The 20,351-nt window shown below is 38.4% G+C and overlaps 2 protein-coding genes across 5 annotated transcripts in view; both read left to right on the top strand.

Annotated features, from left to right (window-relative positions):
- LOC130174027 (myocyte-specific enhancer factor 2A-like) overlaps window positions 1-16,433 on the top strand; it is a 45,517-nt gene extending 29,084 nt beyond the window's left edge. For both annotated transcript variants that reach the window (XM_056383626.1, XM_056383634.1), the window contains exons 4-10: window positions 4,803-4,937; window positions 5,407-5,611; window positions 5,999-6,052; window positions 7,467-7,633; window positions 11,771-11,897; window positions 12,439-12,541; window positions 13,555-16,433. In XM_056383626.1, the coding sequence (XP_056239601.1) occupies window positions 4,803-4,937; window positions 5,407-5,611; window positions 5,999-6,052; window positions 7,467-7,633; window positions 11,771-11,897; window positions 12,439-12,541; window positions 13,555-13,888 (1,125 nt within the window). In that variant the 3' untranslated portion in view covers window positions 13,889-16,433. The remainder of the gene's footprint in view (window positions 1-4,802; window positions 4,938-5,406; window positions 5,612-5,998; window positions 6,053-7,466; window positions 7,634-11,770; window positions 11,898-12,438; window positions 12,542-13,554) is intronic.
- Window positions 16,434-17,609: 1,176 nt separating this feature from the next.
- The window catches only part of mctp2b (multiple C2 domains, transmembrane 2b), a 35,449-nt gene continuing 32,707 nt past the window's right edge, over window positions 17,610-20,351 (top strand). For 2 of the 3 annotated variants that reach the window (XM_056379213.1, XM_056379197.1), the window contains exon 1: window positions 17,610-17,741. The gene's annotated coding sequence lies outside the window, so the exon portion shown is untranslated. The other variant, XM_056379205.1, reaches the window with a different exon arrangement.

The following is a 20,351-nucleotide window of genomic DNA, read 5'->3' as shown; positions in this document are numbered from 1 at the left end:
CTGTGGTGCTTTACTGTAGCAAGGGCAGGGCCTTTGATCTTAGTTAATGAATGATCAAATAGTACAATATAAACGGTATATTGGAACTCAGAACTATGTGTCCCAGCTGACTTGTGACTGGCAGTTGATGGGTAAGGGTCTTTTCCATCACCTTGTTTGTTAGAATGTGTCCATATTATCCATATTGTACAGAATTTTCAAATCACTGATGCATAATTCATTCTCCACCTGTCATTTTGACTGATAATCGCTGGCACTGCTTCACAGGGTACCTTCCTGTAATTAGACCAAATGGCATAATTATCAATTGAAGGGTCCAACACGCAGGCAGGTCGACAGGTTGAGGGAAAGCTTGTCCTGAACTGAACAAGCCAAACACTGCGTGTTTCCTTTGGAATTTTAAACTGTCTGGTAACTAGAGCGAGGAAACGAACAACCGTTGAATTGAGCAGGAATTGAGCGTGTGACTTTGCAAGTGGTCACCAGTTGTTAAAGTGGAGTTTCAGGCCTTTGGTGAAAATAGACTCGCAAATGTGTGTTTAAAGCGTCTAATAACTACTAGTGTCTGGGAATGCAGAGGACATGTGGTGCAGACAGTCAGCTGGCCGCTTTGTCGGCCTGTCAGTCTATCCTTTTCACGCCATCATGTGTAATGTAATGAGGAGCAGAGATGAGATGATGGATACCAGAGAGGTGATGTCATCATCCAGACATGATGTTGGTATGATTTGATTTTTTTTTGCAGTGACTCCTGGACTGTACCAAGGTCCAGGTGCTATAGACTTACATCCATCAATTCAATCCAACCATATTCTAAACCAATCATCTTTCTAAACCACCTGAGCAATGCCAAGTCCATGCTTGGCTTCATTTTATTTACAGTGGGAATTATATATATATATTTTTTAATATCACACAATCTTCTGCTACAATTCACCACTGATATAATTCACTTTTGTGTATTAACAATAAACATGTATAAGGTGAAAGGTGCTCGTAATGATAAACCCACAGAGAATTATCAGCCAACTGAACCATTCAGTGTCTTTTAGCGCATTGTTTTGGTGTTACGGCCTATAACTTCACTGTTTTGATTAACTCTCATCAACCTTGTTTCCTGCCACAGCAGGCAGATTTAACCAGCAAAAAAAAAAAATTAAATCCCACTGTATGATAGACAGACAAAGTTTGCGATTAGCTGGTGAACATAGTGGAGCATTTAGCAGCTAAATAAGCAGATATTTCCCTCAGGAGCTAAAAGCAGAGTAAATATTGGAGCATTAGCCGAAGACATGACTGAATGAATGCTAACGTTGCTCTGTTGCATGTTATCAAGTTCATACCAATTTGAGATGATAGTATGTCAGTGTTGTAATGTTGCTTTTTTTCATTTAAACCATCAGATTTGGATATTCAAACAGCCAACATCCAGTCACAGGCTGATTTCGCTTCATGTATAGTTCACCTCACAAACTAACTTCTCTAAACATACGACTTGCTATCTACCTCTTATAATTTATCTATGGTCTGTTACATAACACATTTTACAAAATGTATCAAGAAAAAACAATTTGTGACAGATACTCAAAAACTAACCAACACAGTTTTATGATAATGTAATGCATGTTGTATAGAGCATGGGCAGAGCTATCACATGAGAGATATAGTTAAAGATGTGATGTAAAGAAACTTTTATGATCCCATGACTAAATTATCATCTAATAATGAGTGGTATATTGATGTAAGGATGTACACATGTTATGATATGAAGAGATAAGCTGTTTAATAGAAAGTAAAGAAGAGACAAAGAGGATGAGTCGCATTTTACTTTCACATAGATTAAAAATGATGATTGCTTAACTTTTGTCGAAGCCTTTGTGGTTTGAGGTTCTGCATAATTCTAGTTAATGTCACAAGTTTCAGTTTCACATCATTTTTTCCACCTCTTTACATTTTTATCTGTCACAAGAATACTATGCTTATTCTTAATTGTTGTTTATGATTGACGATGCCTCTATAAGGGACCTGAGCTGATGTTAAGCTCAGGTTCATCCTTCCTGAGAGCAGCATTTTCTTTCCCAGGATGGTCTTTCTGTCGCACTGTGGCTATTTGTGAAAGCTGCACTGCTCACAGTAACATGATCCTCTATAGACAGAGGCGTTTGTGCTAATGAATCTCATTTGACGGCTAAATCTCTGTGATTAACAGCCAAGTCTTTGCCTTTTATTTCCCACCCTGCACCATTATAAACACCCAACCAAACCCCAAGTTGTTTCAGGCCTGCTATAAAAATATCTGCTTACTCCAGTCCACAGTGTTTAAAAGGCTGATGTGAATGTCGATGAGTAAGTGGAGTGTGATGTGGAGCAGCATCTCTCCAGAGGAAAACTGGATGTATAATGTCTGTACCACTCAGACCAGCTTTTTGTCTGTAACGTCAAAATGTCAAACACACACTGTCAGAGCAATGTACAGTCCATGTAGGTAGCTGTTACGATACTATACATGCAAAACATAAATGCTAGGAGGCAATTATTGTGACTTATAGAGCACTGAAAGTCAGATCAGTAACACCCAGAGAATAATTAGGTGAGTGGTTCAGTGTCTCAGTTAAGAGCATTTAACCATTTGACCTTACTCAGACTCAGACTAATTGTATGTCACACCTTCTATAGGTCAAACTGTCCTGATTACTGAGTTGGTACAGTTAGATAGATAGGAGGTTTATTCCTCATAGCAGACTGAGTAAAGAGCTTTACTGTGTAGCCGAAACTGTGAAGAACAGTTTTCAGATTTATTTATTTTAACCATAATCATCAACTTTAATAAATATTGTTTCTATTGTTGAGTATTGTATTGATGGCAGTAGCTCTGTGATGCTGTACTTATGCACAGCTGTGAGCTAAATGCTAAAGTCAGCATGTTAACATACTTAATAATTAATAGTGTAATAGTAACTTAGCATGTTAGCATGCCAACGTCTGTTAATTAGCATTAAACATAAAGTACAGCTAAGACAGATGGCAATGCCATCAGGTTTAGTTATGCTGATATTTGGTTATTAGCCAAACTACTGGACAAATTAAAATTTTGGCCCGATGATGACGCTACATAGAAAGTCAGGGGATCACCAAAGTTACCACAATTTATCCTGAGGGGACATGACTGTGTTTACCAAATTTCCTGGCTATCCATCCAATTAGTTGTGGAGATATTTCGTTCAAAACCGCACGTTAATGTCAAACAAATGTTGGTTGACACATATAGAGTAGTGTGGATGGCAGGAGGAAATGTAGGAAAAGAGATGCGTTATAAAACTAAAACCTAATAGTGTGGGTGTAACCTTAGAGGGGATCACCAAAGTAATTAGGATTCTCCATTTGGGGATGTAGAGATATTTACCCAGATAAGTTTTACCAGCTGGTGGTGCTACATGAGCAGTCAGGGGATCAACAAAGTCATGAGGATATGTCCTCTGTAGCCCCTGAATCCCTTAACCAGCATCCCACCAATCTATCTAATAGATGTCGAGGTATTTCATCCTGGACCACAGAAGTGGACAGACTGACAAACTGACAAACTGACGGACAGACTTTGCCATTCCTAGAGCAATGCTGCTGGTGTGGCTAAAAATTAAACAACTACAAGGGCACTCATAGAGCGCAGACCTCTGCCATGGTCAGTGTCAAACAACATACACCAGACTTTAGAGAAAAAAATTCAAATTCAAAGTAAATGATCTGCATCATCCCCCAAAATTTAATGGGTTGTTCCCTGGCCTATGCCCCATCCCTCCACCAAGTTCAGTGCAAGTCAGTTCATTACGTTTTGCATAATCCTGCTTACTAACAAACAAACAAACAAACAAGCAAGTAAACAAACACACAGACATGGTTGAAAACATAACCTCATTATTACTGTGCTTTATTTTCTACAGCTCTATGCTTTCAGTCTGTGACTGTTGTTAATGGATTCTCCAGAGAAACACTCAGATAATTAAATGCTCGACAGACATGTGAATTAAACCAGCCATTGGTTGGTACGCCTGCAAAGTCATTGGAAACATTTTTCCAAATAAAAAATAAATAATGTGTAATGAAGCAAACACCGGCTACTTTTTGTAAAGCTTTTTCAAGTGATGAACACATTACAGGCATTTTACCACAGAATAAAAATATGTTTACACATCCACACTGATTTAAGAATGAAAATAAGGATCTTATCTGGACTGTATTTACACAACTACAGGAATGTAAATATGGCCTCGGCGGTAGGGAAGTATCTGTATTTTTGGAACCTCTTGAGAATCAGATCTGGTTTCTAGTCTCGTTAGTGGTTAGTTGTCCTTCCTGCTCTTTAACCACATATTGAATGGGGACCAGCCAGAACCATACACATCCTGTCTGCAATACCTCAGCTTGTGACAGGGACAAATGTTATTATAGAGAAATAATGAATTATTGCTATGTTACATGTTCAAACAGTTTTGTGTCATCTGGACTCTTTTGCATCTGTAACAAATTTCTTTGTGAAAATAGACTTTACTTAGACAGAATTAATTTAAAAATTCAAATACATTTGTAAATCATTGTAAACAAGCTGGTTTATTATGATTTATGAAGTTCTCTACTGTAGAACATAAGTTAACTTCCTTCCGCTCTCTGTGACTTTATTATGAATCTCAACTACAGGACACTGCAAGCTGTACCAAAGACTTGTGGATGTGTTTGTACTTTCTCTTTCGTTTTAATCATTTTTTCTCTAAACCTGCGTTCCTCACGTGTGCTTATTTCACCCACAGGCTCTGAACAAGAAGGAGCACCGAGGCTGTGACAGCCCTGATGGTGAGGCCTCCTACGTCCTCACCCCCAATACTGAGGAGAAATACAAGAAAATCAATGAGGAATTTGACAACATGATGAAGAGTCATAAAATCGTAAGCTGCATTTTAAGTTTCTTGTTCTCAGTTTTCGTTTGCTCTCACTTTTCACAACTTAAAACTTACACAGAACACAGCCTTGTTTATTAATGCCTTAAGGACTTTAACCTGTTGGCTTTACCCATCCACATTTTGTCTGCAGGGACTTGAACTTTCCAATCTTATATCTGTTTAACTTTCTTTTTTGCATATTACCCACAGGCTCTGATACTTTATTTTAGATATGATGGAAGTTTTCTTCCATCTTTTTAGTTTAAACATTATGTGGGGCAAAAGGCCATATTCATATCATTCAGTCATTAATCATGTGTTTGACCCCTGTGTAACCACTCTGAATGGTGATGTACCCACTCAAACAAACACATAAAGTAGGATGTAGATAAAACAACAGATGAAAAACAAGCATTTCATTGATTAGCAAGTCAAATATTACTCAACATGCCTCTCTCTGCCGCTGTCTCTCTAGTCCACAGGCCTTCCACAGCAGAACTTCATGCATGTGGCACCAGGCAGCATGCCGTACAGCCCCGGTGCAGGAGGAGGAGGAGGTGTGACTTCCCAGGCTTTAGCTGCAGCCACAGCAGCTCTGGCTGACAGCGGGATCCTCTCGTCACATCACACACACCTCCACAGAAACTCTCCACAAAGACCTCCCAGCACTGGAAATACAGGTGTGTGCATGTGGCTGTGTTTACTGTAATATTCCAGGGTAAGACATGTAACAACATATTTGCATTGCTCTTTGATGACTAAACTCATTCTGTCCTGATAGCTGCATTCAGCGTGCATTCGTGTTTTCCCTGTGAATGTTGTGAGTGACAACATGTTTGACAAAAGGGCAGTGTGTCTGTATTTACTTTATGGGAAAACATGTACCAGACAAAATAGATAATGATCTGGAAATAGGGACAGAGAAGGGCAAGCACATGATTCAGTCGACCATTAAAGCCAAAATATTAGTTACATATCAGTGGTTACAGGACACAAACTGGTAGAAAAAGAAATCAAGTATAACTGATATGTATGCAATGTGTGTGTGTGTGTGTGTTTATCTTCAGGTGGCCTGCAGGGCAATTCTGATCTGGCTCTGCAGAATGGATCTGGACCAGCTGGTACGTAAAGTATCTTACAGGGGTCTTACAAACAAACTCCGACATATAAAGGACATGCACACTGACACACAGATCACTGTTTTGATCTGAACTGTGATGAGTAGGAGGAGGAGGAGAAGGAGTATTTTACCACCAGGTAGAGTCTGAGCTGACTTCAGTAATCACCAGTCACATCTGCTGGGTGGACTGGGTGGAGAATCAAGGCTTCTCAAAGGGGGAAAATCCTCTCCTCTTCTCTCCTCTCCTCAGGCTGATATAGAAAGACAGGATGTAGACTGACAGTCTCTTAAACATCCTGTCAGCCTACATACATCATACCATTTCACTACAAACTCCAAAATGCCCCAATTCTCTGGACTACACACATGCTGTACCCAGCAACCTCCCTGATAGGGCTTTACCTGCTATAACCTCTCTCTCTTTCCCTCCCTGTTCTGTGGCTGCCAGTCTGCAGTTATGTTCAGTGTCCAACGACTCAGCCCAGTTACTGTGGGGAAATCTGCTTTTTCATAACCATGTACAACCAAGTACTGTGCCTGACTACGAGTACATAAATGTTTCACATTCTCATTGTCATAGTATTATATTTCATATTGTACTGTTTTATTAAAATTGTGCAGTGAGCTTTAAAGACATCTAGTGGTGGGATTTTCTGAGATCACTGAGCAGAGAATATTGTACCAAAACATTTATAAGCCTTTAAATGTATACCCGCTACATATGAAGAACCAGAGCATCTATTACTATTAATAATGATAATATCATTTTACCTAAAGTAAATTATTTTTGTCAAATTTACTGCTGTAAGAGTGATTTTTGGTGAGAAATTATCCAATAGCAGTTTTGGCCTAAAGGCCAGTGGAGGCATCTGTGTTATTCCAAAAATCTGGATGCACCTCAGTGTCATTTCTGCTGGTTCATCAGCTGTTTTTGTCTTTGATGTTGGGTCTTCAGCCTTCACTGCTGTCTGTCCTCCTTACAGACTATCCTCGCTGTCATCTCTGTCCCAAAACAGCATGGCTCATATGAGGGCTGCTATTATGTAATGTCAAGAGCAAGAAAGATCAATTATTCATTGTTATCTTTTGTATAATATATAGCTGCGCTTTCTTCATTCTCCACTCAGGGCTTGGTGGTGGACAATTTTGTTTTTAAAACACTTTCTAAATCTTCAAATATTTCTAAACTTGGGCTAGACACACTGTACTTTTCACTAAAAGAAAAGATTTCAAGAGGCTCTGCAAAAATATCCCTTGCACGGAGTTACAGACCAAACATTCACTGTGACTCCTCGACAATTTAGATTAGCTCATATTCTCTATCAATCAGAAGGTCAAGCTGTCAGTCAGTTCTTCTGGGATTTCCTTACCTTCAGTCCTAAAATGTCCATGTGTTTTTCTATTTCTCTGTTCAGTAAATGGTTTTGTGGGTTCACCTGGTGGAAGCAGTTTGGGGAAGATCATACCATCCAAATCTCCTCCTCCTCCTCTTCCACTGTCTGGGAACAGCCTGATCCCGACCAGCCGCAAGACTGACCTCCGAGTGGTCATCCCCCAGTCCAAAGGAATGATGCAAACACTGGTAAGTTTGTGTTTGCTTTGTATATTTATTATCTCAAATGTTATTAATAAAGAGGAATATGATTTTTTAACCTGATACTTAAAGCTGCATGAATTGATTTGTTGCCTCCAATGAGCAGAGAAAATCGTCAAAACAAGATGTCATGTTCACAGCTTTTAAGCAGATTGGATTAAGTGTTGCACTTCTCAGCTGCTCATGGACAAACACAGGCCTAAAGGCTTTCAGTGCCTGAGTCTGAGTTTTATTAGGAACCAGAACAGTACACGATGTGCTCCAATCCTGAGGGATCTTGGACACAGACAAGAACAAGGTAAATAGATGATGCACATGATCACAGAGTTAGTCAGCAACTTTTCAGAACAATTGGTTTGACACCATCTGGACCAGATGGTTGCTGGGGTTGCAAGTGAAATCATTGTTCTTTTAAAGAGGCAATGATTTCTCTGTTCTGGGTTGAAATACAATCTGCAAAGTACCGTAATCAGTAATCTTCTTTATGATCCATAGTATTTCTCCAGTTTTCCAGTTTTCATCGTGAAGTAACATAGATTTGTTTATGTTCAATGTTTCTTAATGCACTGTGCATCCTTAAATAAGCTATTTGTAAGTTTTGCTATTGCTGCATGGCCAATGTTAGCATTAACAGCTGTTTACAATCTAGAAGAAACGTTGCAAGTTCACCATTAAACTTCATTCCTTTACTTGCCGAGAGCTGTCTCCTGTGGTAGAAAGCAACCCCCTAGTTTTGCTTCTATTTCTATCACTTCTACTTCTTTTCTTATACTGAAGTTAGCATGCTAACCAGCTAGCTCCAGCCTGGTCAGATTGTCTCATCACTTTCCGATACCGAGTCACTGTAGCATCCAGTCTACCCTGAAGAAATAGCACTGCCCAGTTGCGTATTATAACCTCTTTGTCCTGTAAACACAATGATGGGTGAAGCTCTTGGCAAAACTGGATAGTAAACAGCTGTATATGTTAACACTGGCTATGTAGCGATAGCAAAATGAACAAATAGCTCCTTTAAGGCTTAAATTTTAGGCCTGCAGTCTCCTCTTTAATTGGTATTGGTCTATTGGTCTCACTATTGGTCAGAAACTATTATCTTCTCTCCACGTATGATTCTATCCCTACTAAATAGGCGTTTTTGCTTCATTTTTGTCTCTTGAATTTCGGCATTTATGTGTTGCCATTAGGTAAACACTTATACACTATACTACTACTATTACACAAACACAACTACTTACACAAAAAAGTATTTTAAATCATAGAAATCTACATAATGACTGTCTGATAAAAGCCCTAAATAGCAGCTTACTGTTCAAGACAGTGGACTGATAACTCTCCTAAACATTAGGACAGAAGAGAACTTCTATTTCATAACCTTGGCTGTGGCCTTTAAAAAAAAATTTGGGTGGATTGTGAAGCCAAAGCAGGAAAGTCAAGGTCACCAATGATAATCACAAGAGTGTCTTGAGTAACATGTTTTAAATCATGGCGGACTCTAGGTACCATCTCTGTAGCCTGTACTTGTTAGTTGTGTGTAGTTTTTCTTTTACATACAGTACGTGGCGACACCACTGCTTGTTCACACCTCCAGTGATCTTTGCCTCTATCATAAAGTACCTCATAAAGTAAAAGGATGCATTTCAGTGATACAGAAATTTCCTGTCCTCTACAGCAAAATTAGTTTTGTAAGAAAACAAGCTGCACACAACAAGACTGATGATATTTCAAGTAGGCTGCCAGCTCATCCACTACGATGGAAAGGGAGTGCATATTCTCTGTGGAAGATCAGGTCAGATTTAAACTCAAGACCAATGGTACGCAAATGCAGAAATAATATGTTGTTACATTCTGCTTGCATCTCAAATTGAGGCACAAATAAGCCCTCAGAAAGAGAGTACACAGCACCAGAATTTCTGGTGATTAAATGCATTAAAATCTAACAGAGTTCATGGTTTGGTGAACTGACTCTCTGCCTCTGAAAAGTGTAGAAGGAGTCTTCAGATCTTCTCTTCCTTCAGATTGTACATTCAGCAGCTGTGCTGGCTTATTGAAGTTATTGATTTGCCCTTAACTCCCTTACTCTTGCCCTTCCCTCCCACACTATGCTCAAACATGATGTAACGATTAACAAACAATGGAAACGGAGAATTTTTTTTCTTTTTTATGGTGACCTGGCGGCTCTGTTACTCTGCTGGCTGCAGGATCAAGGGGATTTTTACATTTAGCAGTGATCCATCAGTGAAAGGACAGGTGTTTGTGATTTCTATTGTTATGAATATTAATGTAAAAGTATGGCCATTTTGTAGATACAGTACTTGAATAGTATACATCCAAAACATCTTTACCCAGATGTAAACATAAATTATGTAACAGTTCTTTGTGATTTAGGAAGAGGATTTGTGACTTTTGTGAGAATTTACAGACGTGGACGACAAATTGGAAATTTTGATTAAAACTTATTTAGGGATAGTCATTATATATACAAAAATTGCAGGTGGAGAAATTATGAATTAACAGCCTTACATCTGGTAGTGGTAGTCAACACTGCATTTGTAGAAATGAATCCAGATTTAATTACATTTTTGTTAGTCATCATCGTTTCTCATAACTGTTCTTTCTGGGATGATTATTGGTGCAGTTAGCAGTTAGCATTGTCTTTTTCAGTTGTATGAGAGTGTGTTAAATGTCAGCGTTTATGGGTTGACACCAGCATGCAGTTGAAACATTCTGCTACTGTCGCCATCATGTTGAAACCAGCAGAGGCGGAGGGTAGCTGCTCAGATCATGACATGTATTTGTTTCTGCTTTTCATTCGCTGCAGTGAAAGATGTTATGTTGTGGTCAGACAGCTGCTCCTTGCTTTGATCAGTTTGAAACTGCCTTTCACTTCCTCCAAAATGCCAATATAGGCATGTAAGTGTGTAAAATATGTTCTGTGCATTGTGTGTGTGTATTTTGCAAAAACTGGCAAGAACAACTCTTTTGGATTACAAAATATAATATAAATATCTTCATTGAGTTTCTTTAAATCCATTATTATAAAGAGCTGAGCAGGTCAGACTTTGTTCACAATCTTCATTGTTGTCAGTGTTTAGCAGCAGTGCCATGTTGGCTTGGACTTCAATTCTCTAGTGCATGGTGACAGGGTTACCACACAGAGAGCACAGGGGCAGGGGAACACGGTGCAGTGCTCCAGGGAATCACACGGGGTTAACTCTGTTAATATGTTAGTTTTAGACATGTACAGGTTGGTTAACCCACCGTATGTGTGCATGCATGTGTGTGTTTAGCAGTGAATGACCTCACTCGGGGTGATGTCATCACTGACATTATCAGGCTGGAACGCCAACAGCCCACAGAGCAGCAACACAAATCTTATACTTATTGTTAGAGCGTGTCCAGTTGAAGAACCACCAGAAAGAGCCTCAAACCACCTCGGTTTCTGGCTCAGTTTGAGTCAGCGACTGATTAAGAATTGAGTGGTTTGTTGATAAAACGTTCAATCAAGAAAATGAACACTTAGCTTGTAGCAGTAGGCCTAATAATGATTCCTTAATGAGACTGTTTCTAATTAAAATGCATAACACCTAATCTTGCAAAATAGCACAAATTTGAACCATATAATTTGGACAAAAGTATTTTAATTTCAAGAACTGTTTTAAAGCTAGTGCTAGAGCTGACGATCAGGTATTTGTCTTATAAAAGGATTTATAGGGTTTTGGAAATTAACATAAGTCACTGACAGGTTGGTGTATCCATGGCAGACCCATCTTTCCTCATCCTTCTGATCTGTCCAGAGTTTTCCTGAGCAAGATGCTGAACCTCACTAAGTTCATGCCCACTCTCTGGAAGATGGAGGCATTCTGGGAAATGTAGGAAAGACTATTTGAAGTTTAATTTTTTTTCCTTGTAAGGAAAACATATGCCACTTGCTGTAAGAAGTCTCGGTGAGAAAATGAATATATACTGACATCAAGTGGTTGAAGTGGGGTATCACTATCCAACTTCAGCTTTAGGTAATGCACTGCACAGTATATCAGAAAAGCAATACACAGAGACATTATAGGAGTCATTGAAGTTTAATGAATAATCATAGAGGACAATCCTGTTTTTATTTTCTGTTTCCAGAGCAACCAGAGACTGAGCAGCTGTCAGTCCAGCCAGCCTCTGTCCACCCCAGTGGTCTCCATCACCACACCCAGTCTGCCTCACCAAAGTCTGGTCTACTCCGGCATCAGCTCTGCTTACAACAATGGTGCCTGACCGTTAATTCTCTTTGTACTGTGTTGCTGTCATTAGTGCAGTCCTGAGGACCCAGAGATGACACAATATGGTTAAAAAAGCTGTGATTCTTTATTTTTTCTTACTTCATTTGATGCAAAAGTGTGTAGATCATTAATTCATCATCGATGAATATTATCTGCCATTTTACTCATATTACTACATAGGAAAAGGCAGCTGCTTTGGACATTTTTTTGGAACATTATATCTGTATTTTATAATTAGTATAAAAAATGTATAGATACACTTTTTTAAAAAGATAAAAAGTATCTTTAAAGTATCTTTAGATACAACAAACTTCTCATGTGTGTCATCATGTGAGCCATCATGTTACACTTTCCACCAAAAGTTGGTGAAAGTGAAATAGTTTGGTGGCACAGCAGCTTCTTATTATAGGAATGTGAGCAAAGTTCCCTGTTAGCTTGTTAGACTGATACTTAAGTTGAACGTTTTTGTGTGCCACAGTGTTACATGTCACCCCTCTCTCTCTCTCTCTCTCTCTCTCTCTCTCTCAGATTACTCCCTGAACAGTGCAGAGCTGTCGGGCTTCAGCTCCCCTGCAGGCCCGTCTCTGGGCTCCATGGCAGCATGGCAGCAACACCAGCTGGGCCCACTGGGGTAGGTACCTGACACAGTTGACTTTTTACTGCCTCACTGTTAGTTGACATCATTTCATTGGTTGACTTGGTTTATTTACACTAAGTTAAAACAAGACATACAAAACAAGTAGACAGAAGCCTCAGGGAGTCTGACAGGTGTCTTATTGAGGAGAAAGGCTAATGATTTAAGTAATAAACTGAACATATTGAAGGACTAATATCTGATTGACTACTGATGGAAACTTCAATCTGACAAGTTCAGTGGTGTCGGAAGTACTCAGATCCTTTACTTAAATTAAAGTAGCAATATGACACTGTAGAAATAAGAGGCCTTTAGAAGTCAAAGTGACTATAACTTTTGCTGAGCAGCCACTATGGCCACAACTGACAGTTATGGGACAATGGTAAATGCAAAAAGACAGTGAAACAGTAGAACAAATAGAGCTGTAAAATCAGCAATTTTTGTTAAACCCATCTCATAGCAACTGTGAGTTCAGCTTTTCATTTGTAAGAGGACGATTGTGTTGTCTCTACTTTCTGCCACTTTAATCTCCTGCATTAGAAATGTTACTTAAAATAAAAGTGTGTAATATTAGCAAAAAGCACTTAAAAGTATGGAAGGTAAATGTGTAAATGTGTAAATAGTGTTTTACTATTATAAATGACATAATTTGATTATTTTGTTGATGCATCAATGTGCAAGTAACATTTTAATGTTGTAACTGGTCGAAATGGAGCTAATTCATAACTGATTTATGCACTGCACTGTTTAATCTATTAAAAGTCATGATATTTTATAAGGTCATCGTATGCTTTATATGTATATGATGTAATACTCATGTAAAATAAAAGTATCTCAAATGTGTATTAGAATACAGTATTTGAGTAAATGTACTTCCACAGAGTAAGTTTCAGTAAAAGTCAACCAGCTGTCTTCTCTGTCTGCAGACCTGTTAGTTTCCCCACTAGGTGGTGTCTTCACCCCACAGTCACAGCCTTAAACAATCCTCTTCCTCTTTCCTCTGCCCATAGGCCAGGAAGCTCCAATCTCTCCATCAACACCAACCACAACATCAACATCAAAGCCGAGCCAATCTCCCCACCCCGTGACCACCTCAGCCAGTCCGGGTACATGACCCAGACTCACGCCCTTCCTCATCTTCACTCCTCCAACTCCTCATCCACCCGAGCAGAGATGGGGAGGTCTCCCGCAGACAGTGTCAGCTCCTCCTGCAGCTCCCACGAGGGCGGCAGTGACCGGGAGGAGCAGCAGCGGCTGGACTTCCACTCGCTCCCCATGATTCGGTCAGAGGGCAGGGAGAGTCCAACGGTCAAACGAATGCGAATGGACAGCTGGGTGACATAGACCCTGCAGTCACATGACAACACAACTCCAGGGCAAACACAGGAAGGACACTGTTATGCAAATGAAATGTGGATTTTATAGATGTGTTCTGTTATTTTTCATTAAGTTATCTCTGTTTTTTGTTTTGTTTTTTTTCTTGTTGGTCAGATTTTTGAGAAGAATTAAACAACATCCATCTGGAAATTGTGAATCTGTCAGAAACATCTCATCAGCTTTCAGAGATCTTCAGTGGTACTTACATAAACATAAACATAAACATAAGATGCAGTGCTTTTGAAATATATATTATTTTAAGCATCACAGACTGAAAACGTGGGTCCAATTGCAGTACAGTCTGTCATTTTCTTATCCAGTGGGACACGGTACTGTACACAGAAGAATGGAAGAAAGTAAGTTCAGCGTTGTTTATGATCTGGGTGGTAAAGCAGGGAAGTGCTTATATGGATGTCTCCCACTGGGTGTCACCCAATTCATTTCTGATCTTCTCAGGGTTTGAAACATTGAGTCCAGCATGAAGGCAATACTCCCTCCACACCATCAACCCCGTAAATCCTCTTTACAAAAACAGTTATTTATATCAGCCAAAGCAGTATGCTGTTTTTTATGTTGTTTGTGAGTGTTTTTATATTGTGCACAGAATAAGACAATATTTCATTCAGATTTAAAACTGAAAGCCATGAACACTTGTTCTGTATGTACTATCTTTATTGATTTGTATATAGTGTCTTTAATATATATCACTTTTTTGGTGTAATTATATACTGTATTGTTATTGTTATTCGGACTGTTGTATCTGTCTGGGTGAAAAACACCTCCACCAGATTTTACAAAAGTATATTTTAGTGGATGATTGCCATATTTGCAAGGCATTGTCTTTTCCTCTCTCAAGTGTCTGTTGGATAAATTTGTTTTGTGAAGTTTGCCATGCTGCACTCTCTTGAAACCACATCTTCAAAATATAGTGAAAGGTAAATGCACTCTAGAAAATTAGTTCAAGAAATCAAGCTCCTCAGAAACTTATTTTACAATAGAGGCCCACTGTAAACCTAGACCAGGATGATGAAGAAACAAGGAAAAAGTCAGACTGATAAGGCCAGAGTACATCAGATCATATGAGATGAGATTTATTCTGTTTGATTAATTGCAGAAAGAAACGTATGTGTCACATTAACCACAGAAAAATAAACCCCTAACATCTTCACAATAGGGTGTTGAAGTGACCATCACTCATGTGTGCATGAGGTGACTTCCCCTCATGTGTATTTAAACGCACAATGTCGAAATTAAACTTAAAGAATCAGACAATGAAATTTGAGCAGAAATTCATGCTGGACTAATAATGACAGGGTTATGATGTAATTCTTCTTCTATTAAATGCATTTTTTTTTATAAAACAAAGGTTAATGTACATATAAGTCTTAACTAAGCACAGATAAAGGTGGTTAACTGAAATATCTAAATGCACACAACATTGGTATGACAATGGGACAATTAATTGAATACATTTTTGAGTTCTCAGGGACAGATTTAATAAATTAGAGTAATGACAAACGTTTTAGGGACTTAAGATGTTTAAATTCTTACTCATCTTGCAATGTCAATTGTATACCGTATATTTTGAAGATGGGTATATACTGAAGATTTGTGTGACTGAGTAGCAAATGATTACTGAAAAAAAGGAACACAAGGGTAAGTACAAAGTAGCACATGTGGTGAAGGGTGCAAAAGCTGCAAGAGTAACCACAGTGGTTCCACTGAACAATAGTGTGATGGATGGGAAGCAAATCAATCATGAGAGAGAGTAGAAAGTTTTGTAACACATACCTGGATTACTTTTCACAGGAGGAAAAAAAACATATTTTGGGTTAGTTGTCATAAACAATAACAATAGGAGAGCATGATCAGATTACTCCAAAAGCATTGCTGCATTTTAATAATACGGGCCTTTAAATAGGGGCATCTGATATCTGCATGTGCCAGATGTGGAGGTGACCTTAAATGGAAAATGTGGTTACAGTGAAAATCACAACTGTAAAGGAAGTGGTGGTGATTGGGTCATGAGAATGCATGAATTAGACCAGAAAAGATGAAAGAAAAGAAAAGAGATAATGCAGAAGAAAACTCTCAGTTTGACTGAACACACTGAAGGTCATTGACAAAGAGCATCGGTATCTGCTGGATTGGAATCACACAGACAGGAACTATAGTGGTTCAATGAGGATGTACTGTGTAAGTCAGATATTGACGGCATACAGCAGACTTGGCTTATACCGTGTGTGCGTTAGGTGGTGGAGAACTGGAACAAGAACAGAATTACTGAAGTTGGGGATTCAGAACAGAAGCTGTTTGATGCAAAAGGTGTTGTGTGTAACAACTCTGGTTGGTGGCATAAGCACTGTCTTTAACTGCCGTGTAAACGCTGATCTATCGTGTGAAAAGTTGACAATGTGTAGAGGTTACGTGTGAGCATAGGAGAAAAAACGTCATGTTAATTACTCTTTTTAAAGCAGCACAATTGATAAAATAAAAAGTCCTATATTGTTTACCAGGTTGTGTCAGCTCTAAATTTGGAATTTTGATTGGTGATTTAAACAGATACCTTAATGGTAAAATCATTATTATTAGGATTCATTTGTTGATTAACTACATTAGTCTTATTTAGTCAAATTAAGAGAAGACCAGATGGCCTCAATAGGATAAAACATATATGAAATGTCAGTATAATTAAGATGTAATAAATAGAACACATTAACTTTATGAAAAGAATTTGTGCTTGTAGGAAAGAGAGGAGCAACAGAATTATATTTGTTCAGATGGAGAGAAAAGCACATAGACCAAGACCTCACTCACTCAGTACACTGAGGTGGAGAATTGGAGGGTGGATGGATTAAATGTACCAAGGTTAATGGGAATGATGAGAGCAAACATCTGTTTGAGAAAAGGATTAGGTTTATGTGAGCCACAAAAGACTGTTCTAGAAATAGGACTAACAAACAAAAAGAAGCTGTAGCTTTATGGTAAACATATCAGTAGGATTAATAAACTTGCGACTCTGGTTTACACGGACCTATTTAGAATTGATTTGCACAATTAGATAACCAGATAGCCAGTTTTTCCCACCTACGTCAAAGGGAAGCAGGTGGGAAAACAAGAATCTGAATATGTTTTTTAGGCACTTTGAAGAAGGGAAAAGAACAAAATGACTCAAAACACTGGAGTTCATATTTGCTGTGCCATTTATGGAAATGATGCCCCCAGCCAACACATTGCAATGTTATTCTCCCATCCCAGTCATGTTAGATGGAGTGACTGCTTACCGGACATGTCATTTTATATTTTGAAATATTTAAGTTAACCACCCTTAAACTTATATTTAACATATTCTAGAGTTGGTAGAGTTGAACAAACTGGGATTACATAAACAGTGGATTACCATAACATTATCATAATTGTGTTTGTTAAACGGCTGACTTCTGAAAGGGGTGTTAAGGCTACATCACTACATCACATCATAAAAGCGTCAACATCTTTAAACATACACGTTATACTCACAGATATTTAGACGCCCTTTAGGCATGTTCCTAAATGCTAATATGCCCATCTAATGCCCACATTTTCTTGGAGTCTTTTTTTACTGCACACGCCCGGCGGAAAAGCTTTTATTTTGAAAACCCTAGTATAGTAGAGCCGTTGTTGTGTGTAGCTTGACACTGGATGCTAATCGGAGAGGAGGAAGCCGGTCAGAGCCACACAGTACGGTCGATGTTTTTGAGGTGTACCTGTTGTCTTTTCTGGCCAAAATGTGAGGTTAATGAGAATCACTCGTCGGAGGGTCTTAGCAGCGGAAAAAAAGGTAAAGGGTCACTCATTATTACTTTTTCTTGGCGGGAATCAGAAAGCTACCAAGTTTAGTTACTTGTGGGGGTCTTTGAGTCGGGGCGGGTCAGGTGAGCCTCCTTCCCGGAAACATTTCTCAGGGCGGACAGGTGAGGAATCTCAACGGCTTCAGTTTGAACTCTAACGTCTTGTCACCTTGTGAGGTTGTTCTGTTTTTTGCTGCTGCCCATGGAGGGAGGGAGGCTGAGCTCGAGGTAAGACTCTGTTTAAATATGTGGCAATTACATACTTTTTTTTTTTTACCATTAATTTACAATCTTATTTCTTGTACAACAAATAAAGGAAGTTTCCTTGTCGGTAAGTCTCAATTCAGCATTGATATCAAACAAACAAAACTTGTTTAAATGAAAATGCTTTCGAGTTATTGCCACACACAAAGTCTTCTAGCAGTACAGTGCTGGACGTAACCAGAAGTTCCTCCGTGAAGTTTGGTGTCATTTTTAAACGGATGCTTGTTGGTCATTACCAAACATCCGTTTACATCCGTATACATTCCGAATAAAAGAGCACGTGTACGTACAGGTGTATGTATGTACATACACTAAAAAATACAACATTACAGTTAGTGGAGCTCCATCCACAGCATTACTACATGTGTTTCATGCATACAATACATGAAGAACTGCTATTATTGCTAAGTTAGAATATTATCCCATTTTTAATGACAGACTGAAAATGGTTTTCCCCTTAGAAATTCCAATGTTTACTAAACCCATATGTGCTTAAGGTCATGTTTTATATTGACACTGTATACAAAAGCTTGTAACCATAAAACTGACAAAACAGGAAGCTCTAAATCCACCAGAACTGCAGGTTTTTTTATCCATGCATGAGTTTTATATATGTATATATATTTGTTGTTTGTGTGTAGTCTTGCAGCATATCAAAGAGTAGGGACCACAATGTGAAATTGTTTCAGGAAATAGCTTCTTGTCTTGTTCTGAGAAGACAGCCCACAGTCTTGCTCAACACAGCCCACAGAAAATAAAAAACAAAACATAAGAGGCCTCAAAAAGCCTTTATCACTGCAACTCTCAACTTCTTATAAAACACATCCATTAAAATGAGAACATAATATATACAGTAGGTATTTATATAAATCAATAAATCATTGCTCGCTCATCATCTCTAAATTTTGGAGGATCCAGTCAGCAAAAGTGCTTTCATGTTTAACAACGGATTAACCCAATATCATTTTTAAAACGCTTTCATCTGTTATTTGCATTCTATCAGGCATTTGTCTTTGTTTTTTTCAAATGGAGATGACCTCATTTAGGAGTGAGAGTGGGAATGCAGTATGTGCAGATGTGCAAAGTTTTCTTACAGTCACTGGTACACGAGTCATCCCGTCCAGCCCCTGTTATAACAAGGACAGAGGCTCAGATTAAGTTTAAACACCTTCTAGTTACTTATCATGACTAAAAACCTGTTAACTCTACACTTCAGACTTATGCACCTCAGATCACCTCGTCCTTATCACTAACACAACTTGGCTTCATTCATATTTCCAAAGGTTCTTCTTATGTAAATTTCATGCAAAGTAAAAAAAAAAAAACCCTGCATGAACAGAGCATTCACTGGCCAGTTATAAAACACACGTATTTACATTAACTGTACACATGTTCCCAGGTATTATAGCCTACTTATTTGTGGCAACACAATCCAACGTATATCTATATACATATTTGTTCAACATTTGTTAGAACGTATTGTCATTATTATTATCATTGATATTGTTATCAGTAGAATCACCAGTTTTTCAATGGTTGTGTGTATTCTAATTAGACACACGTCTTAATTTTAGTCTAAATATTTGCTGCATAATTTTTTGTTAATAGAATAACTTTTTATTACAGAATTGAATTTTTATATATTACAAGTAAATTAAATGGTGTTTTGTTCTCGTCTATCCTTCATGCTCATATAATTTTCTCTAACTATCAGTCCGTCTTTATGATCATCAAATGCTGAGTCATGTTTGTGTAACACTGACCTTTGACCTGTGCACTATTGGCTAATTGTTTATCGTGATATATGAGACAAATCATGTTTTTTTTTTTACCATCACTAAAGTTGCTTAAAACAAGATAAAGGACTAAATATGTGATGCAAGTGAGGTTGGTCAGATGGTTTCTGGACCAAGGTTGTCTGCAGGAAGGATAGATTGCGTCAGCATCTCCTTGAACTGGGCTGGTTTGTGCTACAGCCTTAACAGCTTCACTGCATTGCCTGGCCTTTCAACAACAAGGCAAAACAAAGAATGATATGGATAATAACTGTTTTAGAGCCAGCGTAGGTGATGAAAATCTTAAGCTGTAAACACGACTCTCACATATCATCACCTTTTAAATTCGATAAGGCAAACCTGTAGCTTTTATTTACACACCTAGCAGACGCAGAGCAACATTAGCATTCATTTGTATTCATTTTTGTATTTCTGCCAATCTAACGTCTGTAAGCCGAAAATTCACTCCTTTTAGTTTTGGCCTCCACCAACTCCTGAGTGAAATATCTTCTACTTTTCCTCTGCTAAATGCTCCACTGTGTTCACAAGCTAGTTGCTAAC

Source organism: Seriola aureovittata, chromosome 1 (assembly GCF_021018895.1).
Source record: "Seriola aureovittata isolate HTS-2021-v1 ecotype China chromosome 1, ASM2101889v1, whole genome shotgun sequence".
Lineage (NCBI taxonomy): Eukaryota > Metazoa > Chordata > Actinopteri > Carangiformes > Carangidae > Seriola > Seriola aureovittata.
This window is presented reverse-complemented; position numbering and strand designations above follow the sequence as displayed.